General features: G+C 40.9%; 1 protein-coding gene across 1 annotated transcript in view; it reads right to left on the bottom strand.

Annotated features, from left to right (window-relative positions):
- Positions 1-27,892, bottom strand: part of usp45 (ubiquitin specific peptidase 45) — a 215,536-nt gene that overhangs the window by 23,429 nt on the left and 164,215 nt on the right. The window contains exon 17 of the mRNA XM_034175426.1: positions 22,495-22,639. Within this exon, the coding sequence (XP_034031317.1) occupies positions 22,495-22,639 (145 nt within the window). The remainder of the gene's footprint in view (positions 1-22,494; positions 22,640-27,892) is intronic.

The raw sequence follows: 27,892 nt of genomic DNA, 5'->3' as shown, positions 1-27,892 counted from the left end.
GAGGTCCTTAGTCTGGGTCTCATTAACATAAGAACACTAGCCTCAAAATAATTATTGATTAATGATCTAATTATTGATCATCACTGAGATATGATTGGGTATGTGAAACCTGGCTTAAACCTACAGCTGTCCTCCCCATAAATGAGGCCTGCCCACCAGCACATACATTTAGTCAGGTGCCTCGTGATGCAAAGCAAGGCGGGGATGTTGCTCTTATTTATAAATGTAGGCTTAGCTTATTAGGTGTTGGGGGTCACAAATATAACTCGTTTGAGCATCTGATTCTCCGCTCTGCTCAGGATATTACACACTGCCAAGGTCAGAAGAATTAAAAATCAGCCATATTAATTTGTCACTGTAAATAGGCCTCCTGGCCCATATTCTGAATTCTTAGATGAATTTGGTGTGTTCATCTCTAACTTGTCAACTAGTGCAGATAACATTCTGATTATTGGTGGCTTTAAAGGAGCTATATCATGCTTTTTTCACCCCCCAAGAGTCAACTATATGCATATATATCATATTATCTTGCCTTTGGCACAATGGAGTGCTCATTTGTTGTGTAATATTAGTAGTTTTGGGGCTTTCATTTTCATACATGGAAGAAAGACGCTCAGTTTGGCTAAAGCCCTCCCTTTCCCAGTGTGGGTGCTGCCCACTTCATGACGTCAAGCCTGAGCCAGTACACGCGCTGCATAGCGCCGCCCACGACAGTTTGTCAACAATTTACTAAAGATGGATGACCGTATTGTGGAGCCGTACGAATCTTCTTTGGGGGGGCTAAATAAAGTCCTGTAGCTTTCACAACAAAAGGCACATTTTTGCCTATGAGACATGACATTAGCTAAACAATAGCTCGAGAAGATTTGTGAAAAGGCAGCTTCTACTGCACGTCGAAGCGTAAGGTGTTCGCGGAGTTCACGCTGAGAAAGTGGGCGTGTTGTTGTGCCAGAGCAGCAGACCATAACTTCCTGGAAGGGTGTGTCCACGACCATTGTGACCCAACGATGGCAATCGGCTCATTTTCTCTACCCCGGGCGGGGCTAAGACTAAGACCCCTGGATCCAGCAGGATTGCTCAAACAAGCATAAATGAAACTAAAAACTACTTTGGGGGTACTTTTTATGAGGAATTAGCCATGTAAGAAGGTAAAAAAAACTCAAAAAAGTTCATTCTGCATGATATAGCTCCTTTAACATTGATATAAATAAGCCTTCTGAACCCCTCTGCAAATCGTTTATGGAAATTGTGGATGCATTAGGATTTTGGCAATGCATTCAGGACTCGATGCACATTAGTGGAAATACCCTGGATTTGGTTCTCACATGAGGTATTGCTGTCACAAATATTGACATCATGCCTCTTACATCAGTGGTGTCTGATCACTCACATATTAAGTTTACAGTTTCGTTGCCGTGTTTAGTGGAACAACCATATATATCACTATGGCGATGCATCAACTCCTCAACTAAGACTGAACTCGAAGCTAGACTGGCTGATGTCTTAGCTTCACATCTGACAAATACCCAGTCAGTAGACAGACTTGTGGATAGTTTAAACTCAGTGCTCAAAACTACACTCGACATGATTGCGCCACCTGTGTTAAAATTGTGCTCCCCAAAACACAGTCACCTTGGTTCAATGATTACCTGCATGACCTCAAGCATAAGGCTAGATGTCTAGAACGGAAATGGCGTAGTTCAAAATTAGAAGTATTCCACCTTGTGTGGCGTGATGCTATCTTAGACTATAAGTATGCACTACTGGCTACAAAGTGGACCTATTACTCTGATTTGATCAACAAAAACAAGCATAACTCGAAGTTCTTGTTCGACACAGTGGCAACACTTATTCATGGACAACCACCTGTAGTTCGCTCTCCTTTTACAGCACAAGATTTCCTGGATTACTTTGAGAAGAAAATAGAAGATATTAGGTTAAACATATCCCAGCATGCCTTAACCCAGCCACTACACCCTGCTATTGAGGTGGGCGCCATTACTGAGGATTACCTAGATTTACAGAATTACAGATTTACGTCAACAAAAAGCACAACCTGTTTATTTGATTCTATACCAACAAAACTGTTTAAGGACCTGTGGCCCACTCTTGGGCCGACTGTGCTGGAAATTATTAATCTTTCTTTAACTTCTGGATCTGTTCCTAAATGTTTCAAATATGCAGTGATTAAGCCATTACTTAAGAAACCTAATCTTGACCTGAGTGTGTTGAAAAACTATTGGCCGATATCAAATCTATCACTTTGCTCTAAAATTCTGGAAAAAGTGGTAGCTCGTAGACTATCTTACTGAGAATAATCTCTTTGAGCCACTGCAGTCTGCCTTTAGAAAATATCATTCCACAGAGACGACTCTCACTAAAGCGGTGAATGATCTTCTGCTTACAATGGATTCGGACACCACTACGGTTCTGTTGCTGTTAGATCTCAGTGCTGCATTTGATACAGTTGATCATCATATTCTACTTGATAGGTTGGAAAATCATTTTGGGATTACTGGGAGTGCCCTTGCATGGCTGATGTCATACCTGACCAGTCGTTCTGTGTTTTGTGCAGTAACACTACCTCTAACCTTAGTGACATGAAATTTGAGGTTCCACGGGGGCTTGTCTTAGGCCCCCTGATTTTCTCCCTTTATATAGCACCCCTTGGGCACATATTGTGGCGTTTTGGGATTATCTTTCACTGTTATGCTGATGATACTGAGTTATACATGCCGATAACTGCTGGTAATCTCATTCACATAAAATCCTTAGAAGATTGCCTTGCAGCAGTGAGAAGTTGGATGTCTAGAAACCTCCTACTTTTAAACTCTGATAAGACTGAAATGATGGTTCTTGGTCCAGTGAGACATCGGCATCAATTTGACCACTTAGCCTAGGCTCGTGTGTCATACATCACACTGACAAAGTGAATTTTTGATCCAACATTGTCCTTTGACCTCCACATTAGAAATATTATGAGGACTGCTTTCTTCCATCTGCGAAATATAGTGAAGATTCATCCCATCCTGTCTATGGCTGATGCTGAGACCCTGATCCATGCGTTTATCTCTTCTAGGCTGGACTACTGCAATGTTCTATTTTCTGGTTTACTGCAGTCTAGCATTAGGGCTCTCCAATTGGTTCAAAATGCTGCAGTCAGACTTTTGACACAAAGCAGAAAGTCTGACCACATTACACCCATTTTAGCATCTCTTCACTGGCTTCCTGTCCCAGTGAGATCAGATTTTAAGGTTCTGCTACTAACCTATAAAATTATTCATGGACTGGCACCTCCCTACTTAGCTGACCTAATTAAACCTTACGTACCGGCCCAGGCTTTGCATTCTCAGGGTGCAGGAATACTTTGTGTCCCTAAGGTGAATAAGAAGTGTGCAGGTCACAGAGCTTTCTCTTATCATGCCCCTGTTCTGTGGAATGATCTATGTGCATCAATAAAACAGTCAGATTCTGTGGAGACTTTCAACTCCAGACTTAAGATGCAGTTATTTTCCCTTTCGTATGGATAGCATACTGGTATAGTTTTGTTTTATGCTTTTTTACTTTTTTAATTCATTTTATTAGTAAACGGAGCGTGCCGCGGCCTCAACTTTATCCAAATTCTGGGTCTTTTAGTGAAGCTTAGGGCTAGTGGCCAGTGATCACCTTAGTATTTCTTCTGTTCTTGTTGCTTAATGCTGACAAATTATACTGTATTTGTTCTCTTTCTGATGCCTGATTCTGTTTCTCTCTGTTTAAGGTGCAGCTCCATCCAGAGATGGGTGTGGTATTTGTACTGGAGACCCTCCTGTGCTGTGCACCAACAGCATTTCCTGTATATTTGTTTTCAGGGCTGTGAAATGAAAATTGTAAAATCCGAGGAAAATTTGCAGGGGGGGGGGTTCAGCACCCCAGGAGCCAGGGTCTAGGGCCCTGTGGGGCCCCAGAATTAAATGATACTTTTTCAGCATCTTCTGGAAGAACAAATCTCAAAATTAGTGGATATTTAAATGATCCTATATTAAACCTTTTATTTGACCTGTCAGTGATGATGCTGAAATAACAGAGTATGACGTGGAAGTAGGACCTGAATGATTTTCCATTTAATTGTAAACCAAATTACCAAATTATAATTAATAATTTAATTAACCAAATTATAAAACTCAGAACAATTAAACTACATGAAATTTATGAAGACTTCAAAAACCACAGCTAAAGCTTGTAGAATATTTGGAAAATCGTGGTAAAATATCAATAACATACCTTATAGTAAAAAGTAACTTATATTCTTGTGTAAATTCATGCAGCCTAAATCCATTCAAAGCCACAATGTCTTTTTACAATGAAAGAAAGTCTAGATTAGTGAAAAAAGTCACATAATCTTGTCTAAAATCCTGTTTGAACAGCAGAATGTTTCCAGGGAGATAAAAGTTCTTACCGTGTTTCCTGAGAGGGCACAGTTCACTTTTCCCGTTTCTTTTATCTTTCAGGTGTGTTGATGAAGCCAGCGACAATTCCACGGATTCTTGTCCTTATAAGACTTTTTCAAACCGTCTTTCTCTCCATCTTCTCTCTGTGCGACGTCGCTCCGTGACACAGACATGCTGCACAATTCTTCTTTTAAAAACCTGAAAGCTCTAAAAGTTTGGGATGTCCACATGCTAAGTTTAGCTTAAGCGCCGCACAGGAGCCACACAGCGTCGCCGCAGCAACCAACCAGTCCTGCTTTACGACAACTGTCGTAACAGCTACACTGAGTGGCATTTTTCCTCTGCGGATACGAGGAAACTGATTTGTATCTGTGACACACAGATCAGTATCCGCGGACTTATAAAACTTACATGATGTGGTAAAAAAAGAAAACGCTTTGCGATAAGCATTTTAAAAACTCAGTGATGTTCACGATTATTGTTGAGTTTGTGTTTCATTAAAGAGTACATCACTAACACCCTGCCCCGCCTCCCCATGATGAAATCAGCGGAATCCCGTGGATCCGCGGAGTTTTCATGGCCCTGGTTTTGTGAATTGTTCTGTAATTTGTGTCTGTATCATGGCCCAAGCAGAGGGACACCCCTTTGAGTCTGGGCTGCTTGAGGTTTCTTCCTCAGAGGGAGTTTTTTTTTTTTTTTTTACCACTGTTGCTCTGGTGATTGTTAAGGTTAGACCTTACTTGTCTGAAGCGCCTTGAGGCAACTCTGTTGTGATTTGGCGCTATATAAATGAAAATAAATTGAAATTGAAAATAGGAAGCAGGCTCCTGACATTTAAATGTAAGATGCCATGGGTTAGGGTTATCAGGGGTGTCGATATTTTTCAGAGAGGGTGAGGGACCTGGATCAGGCTGAACGTTGTCAGATAATAGGTGAAGAAGGATAAAACATTTCCCCTTTACATTAAAAATTGAGCCCTTGTTATCGATATTGGAGATTTTCAGGTCAGTGAGTGAATTTTCTGTGTGTATAAAACTGCCCTGCAAGACAGATATAGATATGAAAGAAAGAAGATTCACTCCATTTAATCCCAGGAGATAGCAGGACGACAGCAGCAGCAGCAGTGGTTACAGCAGTGCTACCAGCTCCAGCTAACAGGCTCCAGCAGCAAGTGGGCCAGCAGGCCTCGACAACTCCAGCAGCAGTGGCTCCAATGGCAGCGGCTCCAGCAGCTGCAGCAGGTAGCAGCTTCAGCTACGAGTGAGCCAGCAGAACTTCAGTAGCCAGCAGGTTGTTAGCATGGCAACAGGCCACAAGATCTCATCCGTCAGCTAAGGCTTCAGTGGTCACCAGCCACAGCTGTGGGGGTCTTTTCAGACAGCAGACCTCAGACATGAGCAGCCAAAACTCCCAATGGGTCCACAGACAGAACCCGAATGGCGCCGCAGGAATGACAGACAGCGGATGAACTAGAAGCTTGCTGGCACAAACTCAGAAGGATCCTCAACGAGCTAACCGTGGCTAGCTAACCAATGGATTGTAAAATGCAATAAAGATTTTAAAAAGACCAATAAAAAATGTGCTGATAAATCTGTCAGGGAATAAAAAACCCTTAAAACCCCCAAGAGTTGTCAGGGATTTGGCTGGGTCAGGGTGCTGAGCCCTTGTTTTGCCCCTTTTTGTGGTTTTCCGTCTGCTTCAGCTTTGATTTATCAGTAATTATTTTCATCATGAGTTATTCTGTTATGTTTTTTTTTCACAATTATATTTTATTTGGTTTTAACATATTAAAACAGACAAACATTAACAACACCACTGAGCAGACCAAATGTAAACCAAAACAATAATGTATAGTTATAAGTTATACAAAAGGATATGCTGGGATGTGGTGAGTCATTTAGGAAAATAAATAGTAATATAAGAAAGAAAATAGCCTTTTCAACCAGCGCACTCAAAAACTGGAAATGGAAATCAAAGTAATATTTAACCCAAAGTACCCGAACCTCTCATAATAGTAAATCTCAGATGAGGAGGCAAATAATTTATAAGTGGCTGCTATATTTAGAATAGAATAGAATAGAATTTATTTCAGCAACAACACAGCAGCATAAAGACAACATATCAAACAAATCAAAAAAACAAGACCAAATTAAACACCGTGTGCCTGAAAAGGGGGTGGGAAGAAGCAAAGCTTATAAATTACCCACCCCTCATACCCCATCCCAAAAGTCCAAGTCCAACATATAATTACACTTATGCTCACACTCCTATATATACAAATAAGCAAATTAAATACATACATCCACAAATTTATACATCTTTTATTTATGATTTTCTTTATATCCAGAAATTATTAATTTCTTATAATGTTTCTTAAAACAGACAAAAGAACTACATAATCTAATTTCCACAGGACATTTGTTCCAAATCTTCACCCCTTTAACTGAAACACAAAAACCCTTGACATTAGTACGTACGGGAGGCTTCTTAAAAACCATGCATCCTCGTAAACTGTATTCAGATTTCCTGATCTTGAACAGGCTCTGGACATAAAGTGGCAAGGCCTGGTTATTAGCTTTGTACAAAGTTTGTATGGTGATATAATCCACTAAATCTCTAAATTTCAGTAAATTTAAAGTCATAAACAGGGAATGCGTTGGCTCAAGATAAGGTTTATTACAGATGATTCTGATGGCATGTTTTTGTAAAAGAAATACATGATTGGTATTTGATTTGTAAGTATTACCCCAGAGTTCGATACAATATGTCATATATGGTACAATTAAAGAATAATATAATCTAAGTAGCCCATCCTGGGACAATATGTCCTTGACCCTGTACATGATAGCGATAGATTTTGACATTTTAAATTTTATATAATTTATATGAGGTTTCCAGCTGAGTTTATTGTCAATTATAACACCTAGAAATTTGTTCTCAGTTACTATCTGTATTTCCATATTGTTAATGGTTACACTTTTACATTTAGGCACAAATTTATTTCCAAAAATCATACATTTGGTTTTCCCAAGATGAAGTGACAATTTATTAGCATCAAACCAAGCCTTAAATTTATCCAGTTCGTTTACCACCGTGTCAAGAAGCTGTTCAAGATTATCACCACTGCAAAATACAGTTGTGTCATCTGCAAAAAGAACACACCTCAGTACCCGTGACACATAACATATATCATTTATATATAAAATAAATAACAAAGGACCTAAGACCGAACCCTGGAGCACCCCACACGTAATTTCCCGAAGTTCGGAATCAATGTTATTGTATTGAACATACTGATACCGACCATGTAAATAACTATTTATCCAGTCATATGCTAATCCTCTGATTCCATATTTCTGTAATTTAGTTAGCAATATTTCATGATTTACAGTGTCAAACGCTTTCTGTAAATCAAAAAAAATACCTACTGTATATTGCTTGTTATTGACTGCAGTCGCTATATTTTCCACGAAATCCATCAATGCATGTGAAGTAGTCCTAGATTTTCTAAATCCATATTGTTCTTCACAGAGTATCTCATACTTTAGTAATTATCCAGTCTTTTTACAAAATTTTTTTTCTAGTATTTTAGAAAATTGGGGTAAAAGTGAAATAGGTCTATAATTTGAAAAAGTGTGTTTGTCACCAGTTTTAAACAAAGGTATTACTTTGGCTATCTTCATCTGTGAAGGGAATTTACCAAAACTTAATGATATATTACAAATATAAGTGAAAGGTTTTACTATACAATCAATGATTTTTTTCAACAAAGCCATATCCAAATTATTGAAGTCCTTTGATTTCTTACTTTTAGAATTCTGCACCAGATCAATTATTTCTTTTTCATTTGTTCCACCAACAAACATTGACACAGATTTATTAAATGTTGTCTTATTTTCAAAAGATTTAACGCTCAATGAATCAATATTACTGGCAAGATTTTTACCTACATTGACAAAATATTCATTAAAATGGTCAGCAATAGTCTCATTATCTTCTATCACAGTATTATTGGAAAGAAAAAAAGAAGGATAATCTCTACCATTTTTGTTCTTTTTTATTACTTCATTTAAAATATTCCATGTATTTTTTATATTATTCTTATTTTTAACAAGTAAGACACTATAATATCTTTTCTTACTAAATCTCATAATATGAATTAATTTATTCTTATATATTTTATATTTACTTTCAGCTTCCTTTGATCTCGATTTTATAAATTGTTTTATACAGTAAGTTCTTCTTTTACATGCCCTCTGAAGACCCTTGGTTATCCATGGTTTATTGCTGTATCGGTTAGTATATATCTTGTTAACAAGAGGACAGTGTTTATCGTATAACTTAGAAATGATAGAATAAAACCATCATAAGATTCATCAACATCATCAACATAAACATCATTCCAATTCTGGCATAATAAATCCACCCTTAAATTATCAACAGTTATTGGTGTGACATTCTACTCAATCTATTACAATCCTTTTGAAACACTCGATCATGTGATGCAAAAACAGTAAATACTGGCAGGTGATCACTAATCATTTACCAGCAATCCCGCACTGAGATTACCAGATATGACATTAGTTAAAATATTGTCAATAAGGGTTGTTGAATTCACAGTTATTCTACTTGGATGAATGATGGTCGAAATACTCCCAAACAATATAAAGAATTTATAAATGAAGTGGTTTGTGGATGATTGTGAGGATTTAGAAAATCGATATTAAAATCACCACAGATAATAAATGTGAATTCTTATTTATTTTGTTGTACATTCCCATATTACTTGTTCAAAAGTATCAATATTTGCTCCGGGAGCTCTGTACAAACAACTACAACCGTATTTTTGAATTTATGGATGTAATTTTAACCGTAACACATTCCATGATATTATCAACTGTGAATGACATATTGTGAACTAATTTACAGTTGTAATCAGACCTTACATATAATGCCACACCCCCGCCTCTTCTCTTCTGTCGATTTACCTGAAACAATTGATAACCTTCCAACTGTACAAGATCTTGATTGACATCAGTTAACCATGTTTCTGATATAGCGATCACTGAAAAACTTTTTCTAAATGTATCTAAACAATCATTATCCTTGAAAAATTCCGAGAAAGACTTCTACTATTAAAATGTATTATTGAAAAATCTCTCCATCTTTAATTTTATAATCATTAAATTGTTCTTCTGTAAAATAATTACATTGTCGCTCGATATTGTCACTAAAAAAGAATCTGGATCTGATTCAGGTTCAAAATGGCGAGAGGCAGGATGACTATAATTAATGTTTCCAACAGAGCTCCTTGGCAGAAATAAACTGATTATTAACCGTGTTCATTATATTATATACAGATTTTCCTCCATCATCACAATCAACCAGTACATTTCTTTATGTATTACTTCACAACTTACATCAGTTAAACTACTAAGATCATGTTCATCTTTAATCCATAAGGTTTTAGCTTCTTCAGGTGTTCCATTTAATTTAATATAAACTTTACAGTTAAATGTCCATGTAGCCTGTATCTTGTTTTGTTTTCTTAAAAATCGTGCCTGTCTTGCTAAATCTGAATTTTTCTTGGTCAAGTATTCATTTATATATACATTCGTTCCTTTTAAATTCTTTGCTTGTTTTAGAATTGCAAACTTCTGTTTCCTGTTTGTAAGCCTCAATAATATGACTTTAGGTTGATTTTGACACTTTAGGTTGATTTTGACCTCTCCGCGGTAAAAGGTGACTACTATCGATATCATTAGGGTTTATTAGAATTCCTTTGTCCTTCAAAAGTGAAATCACCTGTTCCTCTACAGAGAGGTTGTCCATTTCAGAGGGCTCCCTTCCTGAAGCCACCGCTCTTGCATAACTTCGAGGCTTAATGTCCAAACCTGTAATGAGAAGGTCATTTGACCTAGTCTGTTGTTCAAGTTCTGCAATTCGATTTTCCATAAGTTTTAATGATTTGTCTTTCTCTTCATTTGCCTTTTGCAATTCAACAACTTGTTTTGTTAATTCCAATATTTTTTGTTGTTGTGAAATAATTTTCAGTTGATCAGCCACTTCTTTAATGGGCTTCATTTGTGCTGACATCTCATTTAACATTTTTCTAATGTCCTCAAGTTCTTCCTCCATAAACACAGTACCCTTTTTTGGAGCCATAGCTGACGGGTCCTGAAGGCGAACCTACGACACCGACAGCAGGAGGTCCAACAAGCAGCAGCCGCAGATTTTGTAGGTCTCAAAACAGGCCGACGCGGTATAAGCACCCCTCGAGGCAAGTCGACAAAAGACCACTGCAAATCTCCCAGCAGCAGCAGCAGTAGCAGCGGTCTCAATGGATCTGATGGCAGCTGACGAATGCCGACGATGGTATCCAGCAGCAGCAACACGACGGATCCAACCGCCCCTGAGATGGTTGACGCATGCTAACAGCAGCGTCTCAGGCAAGCGTCGACCGCAACCCACCAGCCGTACTGCAGTGAATAGCTTACTGTTACCCTTCAATTTAGCACTAATTTTTTCCAGAGGCAGCACTTTAAAAATTTCTCGATACCACTCTGTAACTGTTGGAGGTTTGTCTTTAATCCAATTATTTAGTATACATTTCCTAGCCAGGGAAAGAAACTTTTTAATTAATTCAAAATGTGGGTATATATTTTTTGTTGGTAATCCTAGTACAAATTGTCCCGCATCCTTATTAATTTTGCATTTCAAAACTGTGCCAATTTCTTTAGTAATATAGGACCAAAACTTAGATATTTTGGGACAGTTCCAAAAACAGTGTATGTAGGTAGCGGGTGACTGTGAACACTTAAGGCTGAAGATCTGTTAGGATCCATTTTATTAAGAACATGAGGAGTTCTATGCTGCCTATGGAAAATTTTAAAATGCATTTCTCTTTATTTAATACTCAGAAACACTGCTTGAATACTTTTGATGGATTCTTGCCAATCAGCTTCTGTAAATGTGCACTGGAGAGCTTCCTCCCACTTTCCGACAACTTTCTCTATTCCGTCTCTCTTAGCGCATTGTAAAGTGCTGTAGCAATGTGAAATAAAACCTTTTGACAGTTTAAATGTAACCATAAAACCTCAATTGGATTTAACAAAGGAGTTTGCAGTTTGCTTGTGTTAATGAAATGACGCAGTTGAAGAAAAGCGAAAAAAGATAATAAGATTGCCTCCTTCATCATAAAGATCTTTGATAACACGTATTCCCTTTTTATACCAGTCTGAAAACACTTTACTTTTAATACCCGGGGGGAACACTCTATTGTCCACAATAGGCATATTAAAGGAAAAGTTGCTCCTGTGTCCCATATGAGTAGACATGTCCTTCCACGTTTTCAGATAGTTCATCAAAATTGGATTAGACTGCATCTCTGGCTGAATCTTCTTGGCCAAATTTCCCTTAAAAGATTGTACAGGGTGCACATCCAGGATTCCAAAGGGTACGAGAGTCCATTCAGATAAAACTGAAACCATTCCCGGATGACCCTGCCTTGACAAGCCCAGTTGTACAGAAGTATGTTAGGAAAACCCAAACCTCCTTTGTCTCTTGGACATTGTAAAACACTCATCCTTAATCTGGACTTCTTATCCTTCCAGATAAATTTGCTCAAGTCTCTCTCAATCTCTTTAGCTTTTGTTCTTGACAAATACACAGGTAACATTTGCAATGGGTACAAAAGTCTTGGAATTACATTCATTTTTAACAGGTTGATTCTACCCATCCATGATATTGGCAAATCCCTCCACCTGAGAAGGTCACTTTTAATATTTTTACACACATTCTGAAGATTCACTTTAAGAGTAATTTATATGCAAGGGGAAACAAAAATTCCCAAGTATGTGAAACCTGAGACAGACCATGTAAATGAAAAATTAGGTATAGAGGGAAGGCATCCACCGTAACCAAGTGGTAGTGCCATTGATTTATCAAAGTTTATTTTATAGCCAGATAGTGAAGAAAATAACTTAATAGTTTCCATAAGCTCTGGGATAGATTTCTCTGGATCAGAGATAAACAACAGCACATCATCAGCATAAAGTGCAATTTTATATATTTTATTCTTCATCTTGAATCCAGAAATATTATCATAACATCTAATGGCCTGAGCCAAAGGCTCTATTGCCAGAGCGAATATTAATGGTGATAATGGATCGCCCTGATGAGTAGATCTGCCCAATTGGAAGGGTGAAGATTTAACTCCATTAACCAATACACAAGCCATTGGGGAAAAGTATAAAAGTTTGACCAAATTTATAAAGTTACTACCCAATCCATATTTTTGCATGACCATGAAAAGATAAGGCCACTCGACCCGGTCGAACGCCTTCTGTGCATCAAGAGAGACAATGATACCTTTTTTATTATTATGTTTTGTGTGTTGGATTAAGTTAAGTAAAGTTCTCATGTTTGTGAAAGATGTCCTGTGTTTTATAAAACCTGTCTGATCTTTGTTGATTAATAAGGGAAGGAGAGCCTCCAACCTCTTGGCCAATAATTTAGACAGAATTTTACTATCTACATTTATTAAACTTATAGGGCGATATGAGCAACATTTATCACTAGGTTTATCTTTCTTCAATATTACCGAAATATTTGCTGAATACAAAGAGGGGGGCAAAGATCCCTGTTGCAAAGAGTGCAGATACATGTCCAGCAAGAGTGGGTTAACTAAATCATGGAAGGTTTTGTAGAACTCAGTGCCGTATCCATCTGGCCCTGGAGCCTTTGAATTTGGGAGCGATTTAATGGCACTAGTAATTTCTTCTTTGGCAATTGGATCTCCTAAAGACACCCTATCTTCTTCTGAAAGGATAGGGAGGCTAAGGCCACTCAGAAAATCTTCAATTTGACTTTCGGAACTTTTCAATTCCGAGGTATATAACTTTATGTAGAATGATTTCATAATTTCAATCAGTTTTTTAGACTCATAGTGATTTTTACCATTTTCATCCTGGAGAGAAGAGATTGATCATATTTCCCATCTACCAGCTGCTAAGCGAGCTAACAGACGGCCTGGTTTGTCTCCTATTTCAAATATCCTGTGTCTTGCATATAATAAACTTGCTTCAGCTTTTTGGGATAGAAGTTGGTTAAGGGCCGATCGAGTTACATCCAGCTCTTTAGACAGACTGGGAGATGGATTTGTTTTCATTAATTGATCAAGTGCCTTGAGCTGCGTTTGTAATTCAAGCTGAGCTTTCAATGCTTCCCTCTTTCTGCAAGAGCTATAAGAAATTATAACACCCCTAACGTATGCTTTCAATGTATCACCAGAGAATAGAGGGATTAGTGTCTTCATTATTATTAAAGGCAAGAAATTCTTTAATCTGTTTAGTTAGATGTGTTACAAAATCTGGTTGCTGCAGCAATGACGTATTTAAACACCATTGACGTGATGAAGGTTGAGGAGAAGGGGGGGCAACCATCAAAGAAACTTCACCGTGGTCAGAGAGTAAACGTGCACCTATTTTACATTCCTCACTTCTGTCAAGCACCATTCTTGTAGAAAAAAAAAAATCAATTCTGGAGTGACTACGATGAGGATTAGAATAGAAACTATAATCTCTTTCTGTTTGGTTAATCACTTTCCATGTATCCAGCAGCTGAAGATCGGCACAGAGCTGTTTAGTTGCATCCCTCATTCTGGAACTGGTTGGTTTAGCTGAGGGGAACTGGTCTATCTCTGGAACCATTGGACAGTTGAAGTCTCCTGCTAAGATGCTGAATGTTTGTGTTATGTTAGAAGCATCTGCCAGAAGTTTAGAATAAAAGACTTTCTCATAAACATTGGGAGCATAAACACACCCTATAAAAACGTGTTCCCCATATAAATAACCTGTTATTAGCACATATCTACCCTGATTGTCTTTTATGCATTTATCCAAAGTAAACGGAGTATTTTTATTAATAAGAATAGCCACTCCTCTCTTATTAGAGGAAAATGAAGAGTAAAAAATCTGCCCAACCCATTCTCGCTTTAATTTATCATGTTCCTTATCAGTAAGGTGGGTTTCTTGCAACAGAGCAATATTTGTTTTTTCCTTTTTTAGCCAGGTTAATAATTTTTTACGTTTAATTACATTGTTGACACCTTTTACGTTGAAAGAAATATATTTAACCGTTCCCATTATTCGTCACAAAAACAAGTTTTCAAAATGTAAAGCCAAAATGCAGGGTTTAAATCTCGACCAATATAATCCACATTAACATACAACATAAAAGAGTCTGCTCAGTGTAAAGAAATAACATGAGTGCCACAAACATGCACTCCCAAACACACCATAACACACATACATACTAACAAAAGGGAAAATAACGCCCCCTATTTCTAAAGTCTGTGCTCCGAGATACCAAGAGATAACAGAGCAAACTGCAGGCGCATGTACAGAATCTGCCCAATCTACAGTCCTCACTTGCGCCCACTCGCTCCCAGGCCGACTCATCACATGCAACTACTCACAGGAGTCCTCCTGCTCCAGCGCATCCACGATGACTGCAGCTGCTGCCGCGCTGTCAAAAGAGTAGTCCTTCTTGTTATGTGAAAACGCGAGGATCGCTGGATACCTCATCCGGAACCTGATGTTCTTGGCAATAAGCCTCTGGCACACGGTGTTGAACGCTCTTCTTCTCTGGACAATACTTTGAGGAAAATCCTGACGAATGGTGATTGTGGCGCCTTCCCACGTCAATTTATGCCCGGCGCACAGTGACAACACTCTCATTTTATCTGCTGGGTAGTGAAGCTTCATGATTACAGCTCTGGGAGTATATGATCCAACACGACCAGCACCCCCAGTCCGGTAACATCTGTCCAGTACCAGACGGCCTTTGGGGGCTTCAAAGTTAAGCAATTTGGGCAGCCAGGTTTCAAAAAAGGTCAGAGCATTACCCTTTTCAATTCCTTCTTTTACGCCATAAATTCTGAGGTTGTCTCTGCGTACTCTTGCCTCTTGGTTGTCCAGTCATTCAGTCATGAGCGCCAATTTCTTTTCGGCGTTCGCCAATCTAGCCTCCAGCTCCTCCACGCTCTCCTCTGTGACAGAAATGCGCTGCTCAACCGCGTCCACACGCAGAGATTCAGCATCCAGCTTGGCATTAATCGTGTCGAGCTTGTTGGAGACCTCCATCATTTTAATGTCTATAATAGCCGCAATCTTGTTGGTTATATTCTTTGATAAGGCAACCAAGTCATCCTGCGTGCATGGTTTAATGCTATCCGTGCTACCTGTGTTAGCCCGTGTAGCCTCGCCACCTTCGCCATCTTTAGACTTGGCCGCTTGGAGGTTGTTTTTCTGAGTATTTCTCCGCTTGTCGGTGCTCTTCGTTGCCCCCTCTTTCCCAGACATGATTGCAGACATTTATCTTTAGGCTGGACGTGCATATAGCTGCAAAGACAACTTAAATGTATAACTTTATCGGTATGTCGGTCGGGAGCTATCTGGCTCTGCTGCTCCTAGTCTGACGTCATCACCGGAACCCCGTTATGTTTTTTAATCACGTTGTTACTTTTCATACTTTAGCCATTGTCCAGTTCTGTTCTAGTTCTGTTGAGCCGGTTTGTGTTTTCATTGTATATCATTTAGCTTTCTTCTGTATATGTTGGCTGTTGTTTTCTGTTGTACTTCTATATCAGGTTTTGTTTTCTGTTTATTAGTCTGTTCCTGTTAATTTTGCTTTTGTATTGATTTCCTGATCAGTTCTAGTTGCTTTTGTTCACATGCTCATGTTGTTTTGTACTTTCACATTCGGTGTTAGTTATTCCTCACACCCAGCTTATTATGTTCACATCACCACCTGCCCCATGTCCTTGTTTCCCACCTTGTTTATGGCTGCTTTGTGTTTTCGTTCGCTCCCACTCTTGCTCCAGCTCATGTGTCTTTGTCTGTTACTTCACTCCTCTGTGTTTTTCTTCTTTACTATCTTGTACTCTGCACAACCTTCGGCTCCCCTGGTCACGCCCCCTTCCAGAGACTTCCACGCACCTGCTTCACATCACCCTAATTTGTTTGCTCCTTATTTAAACCATCAGTCTCACAGCTCACTGCCAGTTTGTTGTCTCGTACACATTCCAGCGCCTTTGTCAGTTCTGATTTTTGCTTCGCCGTGTATTGTACATCTGCTCTGTTTTCCTTGACCATGCCTTTTGCCTTGTCCCAGACGTCTGTGTTTGCTCGTGCCTCTGACCCCTGCTCAACCATGACTGCGTTTTTGCCTGATCCTGACTGTACCTCTGCTCCGCTGCTTGATCACATATGTACCGAACCAGAGCCTGAAATAAAGACCATGTTTTCTCCTACAGCTAAGCCTAGTCCGGGAGTTTGCATTGTGGGTCCAGCCACCATGGTAGATGGGCTCCCGCCCGTTCTGACAAGAGTTAAACCCTAAAAACACAAAGTGACCAAGACTGAGATGAAAATAAACGTGGATCTGCAATTCATGGAGAGAAATTCCACTTATCATACTGTTGGTTTGGAGGTTGATGATTTTATAAAGAAGTGAAGCTCAATGAGGGACAAATTAATCCAGAAAAAGCTGTTGTTCCTGCGGTAAAGTGCATAAAGATGTTACGGAGAACTTTAAAAGGGTCACGTGCACGTCTACATCATTGCATGTCAACAGAGTTACAGAGTTGCTGAAGGATATATCAGGCTTTAGGCTTTAAGGTACCACTCCACAGCAGACTTAGAAAAAGGAATGAGTTGACCAAATGTAATCTTTTTAATGAACATAACGGCCGGCGCTTATTTAAGGCAGGCATTTATTTTTTTCCAGACAAGGTTCAGATAAAGTTTCAGCGTGATCAATAAATGAGGCAGGTCCCGATTCAAGATTCCCCGCAGATCGTTCGGTCCTCCTGTCTATAACTAATCCGTTACATACATATAACAGATTTTGTCTGTTTTATACATATAAAACAGCCTCTACTGGTGGTTGGCTCTCACTGCGGTATGTATCACTTCCTGTTGCAGAGCACAGCGGTGTTTTGCTGTATCTGTTAGCTGTTTAATCTGCGTAGTTAGATTGATCTAGATAACTAGATAACGATTTGTAATCTAGCTTTGAACCTCCGTGTTGATAACCATTCATAAAATTCAGGCGGCTTTTGATGGTTTTCAGTCGAGTGAGTATCCGAGAAACTGTATAACAGCTGGGCATGTTCAAACTTGTCCCGTAACGTGTTGTGAAAGTGTAGGAAAACGGACCCATAACAGGGGGCGCAAATGAACGGACAATGGAGGTAGCCAAATAACAACGCTTTACTGTTGTGACAAAAAGCACAACAAACACAACAGATTACAACAATAGACAAGAAGTCAATTCACACAATGTGTCACGTGGGCAGGCTCGAAGATAAGAGACGTCTGTCCAAAGCAGAACCGGAACCACACGATTTCCTCCGTCACCGAACCCCGGGAATACTGGAGCCGCCAAGTCCCGAACTCCCAGGTGGCCACTGCCTCCGCGTGTCGGATCTGGTACTGCTGGCGAGGAACAAAAACAGTTAAAGGTGGGTGCGTGTGCACCCAGCAACCCGTATGACGGGAAAACCACCTCCTCCTCTCGTCGGAAGAATGTCTGCTACTTCACGCACAAAAGTAACAAAGTGTTAATGTTGACAAAGACAACACAGTCGGCTGAGAACAGTACCTTCAAGGTAGAGCGATATCTCGGCAAAGAGGTGGGGATGTCATCCTGCTGATATACCACTGCTGATCAGATGATTGGTGACAGCTGTCATAGGCGATAAGTGACAGCTGTCACCCCGGCTGCTCCTGTGAGGCGGCAGCGCCCTCTGGTGCCTGGAGCCCGCACTCCAGACAGGGCGCCCTCTGGTGGTGATGGGCCAGCAGTACCTCCTCTTCAGCGGCCCACACAACATAACGCTTCCAACGGAGGTGTTTCTCTGTGGCGACGGGCCATGAGCGGCTGCCTGCCGACGCGCAAATCCGTCTGCACGTCTTTCATTACAAAATCTCCTTTAACAGTGGAATGTCCGGATAAACTGCTGATCCCGACCTCTTCTGAAACTTCTCTGTTCTCTCACGACGTCCTGGGTCAACAGAGGCTTAAATTTGGAAGTTTTCAGCTCGAAACAGTCTGACGATGGCGGCTCAGAGCGCGGCGCGCCCTCCGGCTCCGTGGGTTGTCCTTAAAGCGACAGTAACACTCCATAATCTCTCATCAGCCCTTAAAATTTTCACCGAAAACCAGCTGAATTTCTCGAATGGTGTCCACTCAGATGTGCCTTACAGTTTCTGAAAAAATTTTGGTCAAGCAAAGCGGCAGTCTCTGAGCCATTCCTAAACAATGAAAAAATAGACGGGAGGGGTGGACCACTCCTCACTCAAAGCCTGCCCACAGGCAAATGACGCAACTGACAGGCATGAAAAAACTCACGCATGCCCATGAGGGTTCAAGCTTGTCTGACGCAATCACACGTGATTCAAATCCATATAGTTTTTGAAAAAAATAATAAGGTCGGATACTTTTCTAATAGACCTCGTATTAAACATTAGGTCTCTCTCTTCTAAGTCCCTGTTAGTAAATGATATAATAATTGATCAACATATTGATTTATTCTGCCTTACAGAAACCTGGTTACAGCAGGATGAATATGTGAGTTTAAATGAGTCAACACCCCCGAGTCACACTAACTGTCAGAATGCTCGAAGCACGGGCCGAGGGGGAGGATCAGCAGCAATCTTCCACTCCAGCTTATTAATTAATCAAAAACCCAGACAGAGCTTTAATTCATTTGAAAGCTTGACTCTTAGTCTTGTCCATCCAAATTGGAAGTCTCAAAAACCAGTTTTATTTGTTATTTATTTATTTATTTATTTCTATCGTCCCCCTGGTCGTTACTGTGAGTTTCTCTGTGAATTTTCAGACGTTTTGTCTGACTTAGTGCTTAGCTCAGATAAGATAATTATAGTGGGCGATTTTAACATCCACAGATGCTGAGAATGACAGCCTCAACACTGCATTTAATCTATTATTAGACTCAATTGGCTTCGCTCAAAATGAAAATGAGTCCACCCACCACTTTAATCATACTTTAGATCTTGTTTTGACTTATGGTATGGAAATTGAAGACTTAACAGTATTCCCAAAACCTCCTTCTGTCTGATCATTTCTTAATAACATTTACATTTACTTTAATGGCCTACCCAGCAGTGGGGAATAAGTTTCATTACAGTAGAAGTCTTTCGGAAAGTGCTGTAACTGGGTTTAAGGATATGATTCCTTCTTTGTTATGTTCTCCAATGCCATACACCAACACAGTGCACAGTAGTTACCTAAACTCTGTGAGATAGATTATCTCATCAATAGTTTTACATCCTCATTGAGCACAACTTTGGATGCTGTAGCTCCTCTGAAAAAGAGAGCCTTAAATCAAAAGTGCCTGACTCCGTGGTATAACTCACAAACTCGCAGCTTAAAGCAGATAACCCGTATGTTGGAGAGGAAATGGCGTCTCACTAATTTAGAAGATCTTCACTTAGCCTGTAAAAAGAGTCTGTTACTCTATAAAAAAAAGCCCTCCGTAAAGCTAGGACATCTTACTACTCATCACTAATTGAAGAAATAAGAACCCCAGGTTTCTTTTCAGCACTGTAGCCAGGCTGACAAAGAGTCAGAGCTCTATTGAGCCGAGTATTCCCTTAACTTTAACTAGTAATGACTTCATGACTTTCTTTGCTAATAAAATTTTAACTATTAGAGAAAAAATTACTCATAACCATCCCAAAGACGTATCGTTATCTTTGGCTGCTTTCAGTGATGCCGGTATTTGGTTAGATTCTTTCTCTCCGATTGTTCTGTCTGAGTTATTTTCATTAGTTACTTCCTCCAAACCATCAACATGTCTATTAGACCCGATTCCTACCAGGCTGCTCAAGGAAGCCCTACCATTAATTAATGCTTCGATCTTAAATATGATCAATCTATCTTTATTAGTTGGCTATGTACCACAAGGCTTTTAAGGTGGCAGTAATTAAACCATTACTTAAAAAGCCATCACTTGACCCAGCTATCTTAGCTAATTATAGGCCAATCTCCAACCTTCCATTTCTCTCAAAAATTCTTGAAAGGGTAGTTGTAAAACAGCTAACTGATCATCTGCAGAGGAATGGTCTATTTGAAGAGTTTCAGTCAGGGTTTAGAATTCATCATAGTACAGAAACAGCATTAGTGAAGGTTACAAATGACGTTCTTATGGCCTCAGACAGTGGACTCATCTCTGTGCTTGTTCTGTTAGACCTCAGTGCAGCTTTTGATACTGTTGACCATAAAATTTTATTACAGAGATTAGAGCATGCCATAGGTATTAAAGGCACTGCGCTGTAGTGGTTTGAATCATATTTATCTAATAGATTACAATTTGTTCATGTAAATGGGGAGTCTTCTTCACAGACTAAGGTTAATTATGGAGTTCCACAAGGTTCTGTGCTAGGACCAATTTTATTCACTTTATACATGCTTCCCTTAGGCAGTATTATTAGAAAGCATTGCTTAAATTTTCATTGTTACGCAGATGATACCCAGCTTTATCTATCCATGAAGCCAGAGGACACACACCAATTAGTTAAACTGCAGGAATGTCTTACAGACATAAAGACATGGATGACCTCTAATTTCCTGCTTTTAAATTCAGATAAAACTGAAGTTATTGTACTTGTCCCCACAAATCTTAGAAAGATGGTGTCTAACCAGATCTTTACTCTGGATGGCATTACCCTGACCTCTAGTAATACTGTGAGAAATCTTGGAGTCATTTTTGATCAGGATATGTCATTCAATGCGCATATTAAACAAATATGTAGGACTGCTTTTTTGCATTTACGCAATATCTCTAAAATCAGAAAGGTCTTGTCTCACAGTGATGCTGAAAAACTAATTCATGCATTTATTTCCTCTAGGCTGGACTATTGTAATTCATTATTATCAGGTTGTCCTAAAAGTTCCCTGAAAAGCCTTCAGTTAATTCAAAATGCTGCAGCTAGAGTACTGACAGGGACTAGAAGGAGAGAGCATATCTCACCCATATTGGCCTCTCTTCACTGGCTTCCTGTTAATTCCAGAATAGAATTTAAAATTTTTCTTCTTACTTACAAGGTTTTGAATAATCAGGTCCCATCTTATCTTAGGGACCTCATAGTACCATATCACCCCAATAGAATACTTCGCTCTCAGACTGCAGGCTTACTTGTAGTTCCTAGGGTTTGTAAGAGTAGAATGGGAGGCAGAGCCTTCAGCTTTCAGGCTCCTCTCCTGTGGAACCAGCTCCCAATTCAGATCAGGGAGACAGACACCCTCTCTACTTTTAAGATTAGGCTTAAAACTTTCCTTTTTGCTAAAGCTTATAGTTAGGGCTGGATCAGGTGACCCTGAACCATCCCTTAGTTATGCTGCTATAGACTTAGACTGCTGGGGGGTTCCCATGATGCACTGAGTGTTTCTTTCTCTTTTTGCTCTGTATGCACCACTCTGCATTTAATCATTAGTGATTGATCTCTGCTCTCTTCCACAGCATGTCTTTTTCCTGACTCTCTCCCTCAGCCCCAAACAGTCCCTGCAGAAGACTGCCCCACTGCCCCTGAGCCTGGTTCTGCTGGAGGTTTCTTCCTGTTAAAAGGGAGTTTTTCCTTCCCACTGTCGCCAAGTGCTTGCTCACAGGGGGTCATTTTGACCGTTGGGGTTTTTCTGTAATTATTGTATGGCTTTTGCCTTACAATATAAAGTGCCTTGGGGCAACTGTTTGTTGTGATTTGGCGCTATATAAATAAAATTGAACTGAACTGAATATAATGGATTTCAATAACAGACAAAATTCACTGGTCCACCTGAATCCATTATATGCGGGTTTTACTGCATATAAAGTCTTGACTGCACAACTTATTCACAGCTGAAGAGTATTACACTGCAGGTTACACATTCACTGCAGAAATTATCTTCATGAACTCCAGAAAAACACAAAGCAACAAGAACAATATAAAATGACTTTAAATAAAAAAAAAACAACAACAAAAGCAGCTCTGGGTCTGACCTGACATGTTTCTCTGGCGCTGATCCGTTCTCCTCTGCGGAGCGCGGACTTTAACGTATGCAGCGTAGTGGCCCCCCCTCATCGAGCCACTGTGTTCAACAATCCCATACAGGCTGTAGAGGACACATTCAGTCCCTGCAACGTTCTATTAACAGCAGAAAAACAAACACATTAGAAGGAGGCAAAATTTCACAGCGTTTAAATGCTAAAAGCACGTATGACATCACTCCTGTCAGCGAGGAAGCACAACACACCTATAGACACAGACAGAGCAGGGAACAAGGGTTAGCATGCAGAAGGCTCCTGGTCCAAGACCAACCACCTGAAAACAGAATGTCAACCTTTCAAAACAATGAGCTGTTAATTATGTGAAACACCCAATAAATAACAAAGACATGTAAACATAATGACACACCTGATTACCCTGTGGAGTCCCAACACTACCGGTCTACAGTGTGGACACACTACCGGTCTACAGTGTGGACACCATCCCTACACTACCGGTCTACAGTGTGGACACACTTTAGACCGGTAGTGTAGGGATGGTGTGGGGACACACACTTTAGACCGGCAGTGTACGGACTGTGTGGGGACACACTTTAGACCGGCAGTGTACGGACTGTGTGGGGACACACTTTAGACCGGCAGTGTACGAACTGTGTGGGGACACACTTTAGACCGGCAGTGTACGGACTGTGTGGGGACACACTTTAGACCGGCAGTGTACGGACTGTGTGGGGACACACTTTAGACCGGCAGTGTACGGACTGTGTGGGGACACACTTTAGACCGGCAGTGTACGGACTGTGTGGGGACACACTTTAGACCGGCAGTGTACGAACTGTGTGGGGACACACTTTAGACCGGCAGTGTACGAACTGTGTGGGGACACACTTTAGACCGGCAGTGTACGGACTGTGTGGGGACACACTTTAGACCGGCAGTGTACGGACTGTGTGGGGACACACTTTAGACCGGCAGTGTACGAACTGTGTGGGGACACACTTTAGACCGGCAGTGTACGGACTGTGTGGGGACACACTTTAGACCGGCAGTGTACGGACTGTGTGGGGACACACTTTAGACCGGCAGTGTACGGACTGTGTGGGGACACACTTTAGACCGGCAGTGTACGGACTGTGTGGGGACACACTTTAGACCGGCAGTGTACGGACTGTGTGGGGACACACTTTAGACCGGCAGTGTACGGACTGTGTGGGGACACACTTTAGACCGGCAGTGTACGGACTGTGTGGGGACACACTTTAGACCGGCAGTGTACGGACTGTGTGGGGACACACTTTAGACCGGCAGTGTACGAACTGTGTGGGGACACACTTTAGACCGGCAGTGTACGGACTGTGTGGGGACACACTTTAGACCGGCAGTGTACGAACTGTGTGGGGACACACTTTAGACCGGCAGTGTACGGACTGTGTGGGGACACACTTTAGACCGGCAGTGTACGGACTGTGTGGGGACACACTTTAGACCGGCAGTGTACGAACTGTGTGGGGACACACTTTAGACCGGCAGTGTACGGACTGTGTGGGGACACACTTTAGACCGGCAGTGTACGGACTGTGTGGGGACACACTTTAGACCGGCAGTGTACGGACTGTGTGGGGACACACTTTAGACCGGCAGTGTACGAACTGTGTGGGGACACACTTTAGACCGGCAGTGTACGGACTGTGTGGGGACACACTTTAGACCGGCAGTGTACGGACTGTGTGGGGACACACTTTAGACCGGCAGTGTACGGACTGTGTGGGGACACACTTTAGACCGGCAGTGTACGGACTGTGTGGGGACACACTTTAGACCGGCAGTGTACGGACTGTGTGGGGACACACTTTAGACCGGCAGTGTACGGACTGTGTGGGGACACACTTTAGACCGGCAGTGTACGGACTGTGTGGGGACACACTTTAGACCGGCAGTGTACGGAACTGTGTGGGGACACACTTTAGACCGGCAGTGTACGGACTGTGTGGGGACACACTTTAGACCGGCAGTGTACGAACTGTGTGGGGACACACTTTAGACCGGCAGTGTACGGACTGTGTGGGGACACACTTTAGACCGGCAGTGTACGGACTGTGTGGGGACACACTTAGACCGGCAGTGTACGGACTGTGTGGGGACACACTTTAGACCGGCAGTGTACGAACTGTGTGGGGACACACTTTAGACCGGCAGTGTACGAACTGTGTGGGGACACACTTTAGACCGGCAGTGTACGGACTGTGTGGGGACACACTTTAGACCGGCAGTGTACGGACTGTGTGGGGACACACTTTAGACCGGCAGTGTACGAACTGTGTGGGGACACACTTTAGACCGGCAGTGTACGGACTGTGTGGGGACACACTTTAGACCGGCAGTGTACGGACTGTGTGGGGACACACTTTAGACCGGCAGTGTACGAACTGTGTGGGGACACACTTTAGACCGGCAGTGTACGGACTGTGTGGGGACACACTTTAGACCGGCAGTGTACGGACTGTGTGGGGACACACTTTAGACCGGCAGTGTACGGACTGTGTGGGGACACACTTTAGACCGGCAGTGTACGGACTGTGTGGGGACACACTTTAGACCGGCAGTGTACGAACTGTGTGGGGACACACTTTAGACCGGCAGTGTACGGACTGTGTGGGGACACACTTTAGACCGGCAGTGTACGGACTGTGTGGGGACACACTTTAGACCGGCAGTGTACGGACTGTGTGGGGACACACTTTAGACCGGCAGTGTACGGACTGTGTGGGGACACACTTTAGACCGGCAGTGTACGGACTGTGTGGGGACACACTTTAGACCGGCAGTGTACGGACTGTGTGGGGACGCACTTTGAATGAATGAATGAATTAATTTATTCAGGACACAGTCAAAAAAAAAAAAAAAAAACTTACAACGAAGAAAGAAAATGAATTAACAGTGCATCTGTGTGCCTGAAAGGGTATAGGCAGAAGCAAAGCTTTTAATGCCGACCCCTTTAACCAAAATAAAATGATCTCATCCACAAAGAGTGGGGGGAAGTAAAAAACCCATCTCTTCCCACTCCCATTTTCAACCACTTCAAACTCTTCATCTTAAAGGACACGATCCGAATGAGGGGTTGTATATTTAACTGTATTTGTCTTTTTTATAATTTCCAAATAACATTAATTTAGTTTTTGACAAATTTAATGATAATTTCTTAATGTCAAACCATCTCTTTAACTTTATCATTTCAGTTCCTAAATCAGATAATAATTGTTGCAGATTTTCTCCTGAGCAAAACAGGTTTGTGTCATCTGCAAAGAGAACTGCTTTAAACAGATCTGAAACTTTACATAAATCGTCGATGTATAAAATACCAACACAGAACCCTGGGGAAGCCCACAAATGATGTCCAGACATGAAGAACAGTATTCCCAGAGTTTAAAAAACTGCTTCCGGTTTTGTAAGTAGCTTCTAATCCAACTCAGAGCCACCTCTCTGATCCCATACAGTTCCATCTTATGAAATAATACAACCCCTGGCAAAAATTATGGAATCACCGGCCTCAGAGGATGTTCATTCAGTTGTTTAATTTTGTAGAAAAAAAGCAGATCACAGACATGACACAAAACTAAAGTCATTTCAAATGGAAACTTTCTGGCTTTAAGAAACACTATAAGAAATCAAGAAAAAAAGATTGTGGCAGTCAGTAACGGTTACTTTTTTAGACCAAGCAGAGGAAAAAAATATGGAATCACTCAATTCTGAGGAAAAAATTATGGAATCACCCTGTAAATTTTCATCCCCCAAATTAACACCTGCATCATATCAGATCTACTCGTTGACATTGACCCTATGTGTCTTTTTGCAAGGAATGTTTTCCCAGTTTTTGCTCTATGGCAAGATGCATTATCATCTTGAAAAATGATTTCATCATCCCCAAACATCCTTTCAATTGATGGGATAAGAAAAGTGTCCAAAATATCAACGTAAACTTGTGCATTTATTGATGATGTAATGACAGCCATCTCCCCAGTGCCTTTACCTGACATGCAGCCCCATATCATCAATGACTGTGGAAATTTACATGTTCTCTTCAGGCAGTCATCTTTATAAATCTCATTGGAACGGCACCAAACAAAAGTTCCAGCATCATCACCTTACCCAATGCAGATTCGAGATTCATCATCTCCTTTGTTTCAATTGACATCTCTCGTGTTGGAGCCATGATTCATGTCAGTCCACTTGGTGCAACAGCTCTCCAAGGTGTGATCACTCCTTTTTAGATGCAGACTAACGAGCAGATCTGATTTGATGCAGGTGTTAATTTGGGGGATGAAAATTTACAGGGTGATTCCATAATTTTTTCCTCAGAATTGAGTGATTCCATATTTTTTTCCTCTGCTTGGTCTAAAAAAGTAACCGTTACTGACTGCCACAATCTTTTTTTCTTGATTTCTTATAGTGTTTCTTAAAGCCAGAAAGTTGCCATTTGAAATGACTTTAGTTTTGTGTCATGTCTGTGATCTGCTTTTTTTCTACAAAATTAAACAACTGAATGAACATCCTCTGAGGCCGGTGATTCCATCATTTTTGCCAGGGGTTGTATATTGTGATCAATTCTGTCAAAAGCCTTTCTTAGGTCAATAAATAAACCTAATACAATTACCCTTTGGTCCACATGTTTAGTGATCTCTTCTATGGAATTGAGCAATGCCAGTGTTGTGGACCTTTTCACTCTAAAACCATATTGACTTTCATCAAGCAAATTATGTCGATCTATAAATTTATCCAGTCTGCTGTTTTTCCAATGTCTTAGAAAACTGTGACAATAGAGACACAGGCCTGTAGTTAGTGAAAATATGCTTGCTACCAGATTTAAATAAAGGTATCACTTTTGCCACTTTCATGTCGTTAGGAACAATTCCAGTTTGAAATGATTTATTAAAAATATATGATAATGGTTTTGCGATTTCAGTAATTATTTGCTTTACTAAGGACATATGTACCTCATTATGATCTGATGACTTTTTACTTTTACATCAATCAATCAATCAACTTGTTTCTTATATAGCGCCAAATCACAACAAACAGTTGCCCCAAGGCGCTCCACATTGCAAGGCAAGGCCATACAACAATCATGAAAAACCCCAACGGTCAAAACGACCCCCTATGAGCAAGCACTTGGCCACAGTGGGAAGGAAAAACTCCCTTTTAACAGGAAGAAACCTCCAGCAGAACCAGGCTCAGGGAGGGGCAGTCTTCTGCTGAGACTGGTTGGGGCTGAGGGAAAGAACCAGGAAAAAGAGATCGATCACTAATGATTAAATGCAGAGTGGTGCATACGGAGCAAAAAGAGAAAGAAACAGTGCATCATGGGAACCCCCCCACAGTCTACGTCTAAAGCAAC

This window comes from Thalassophryne amazonica, chromosome 7, assembly GCF_902500255.1.
Source record: "Thalassophryne amazonica chromosome 7, fThaAma1.1, whole genome shotgun sequence".
Lineage (NCBI taxonomy): Eukaryota > Metazoa > Chordata > Actinopteri > Batrachoidiformes > Batrachoididae > Thalassophryne > Thalassophryne amazonica.
Note: the sequence above shows the minus strand (reverse complement) of the source record. Positions and strands in the feature narration are given on the sequence as shown.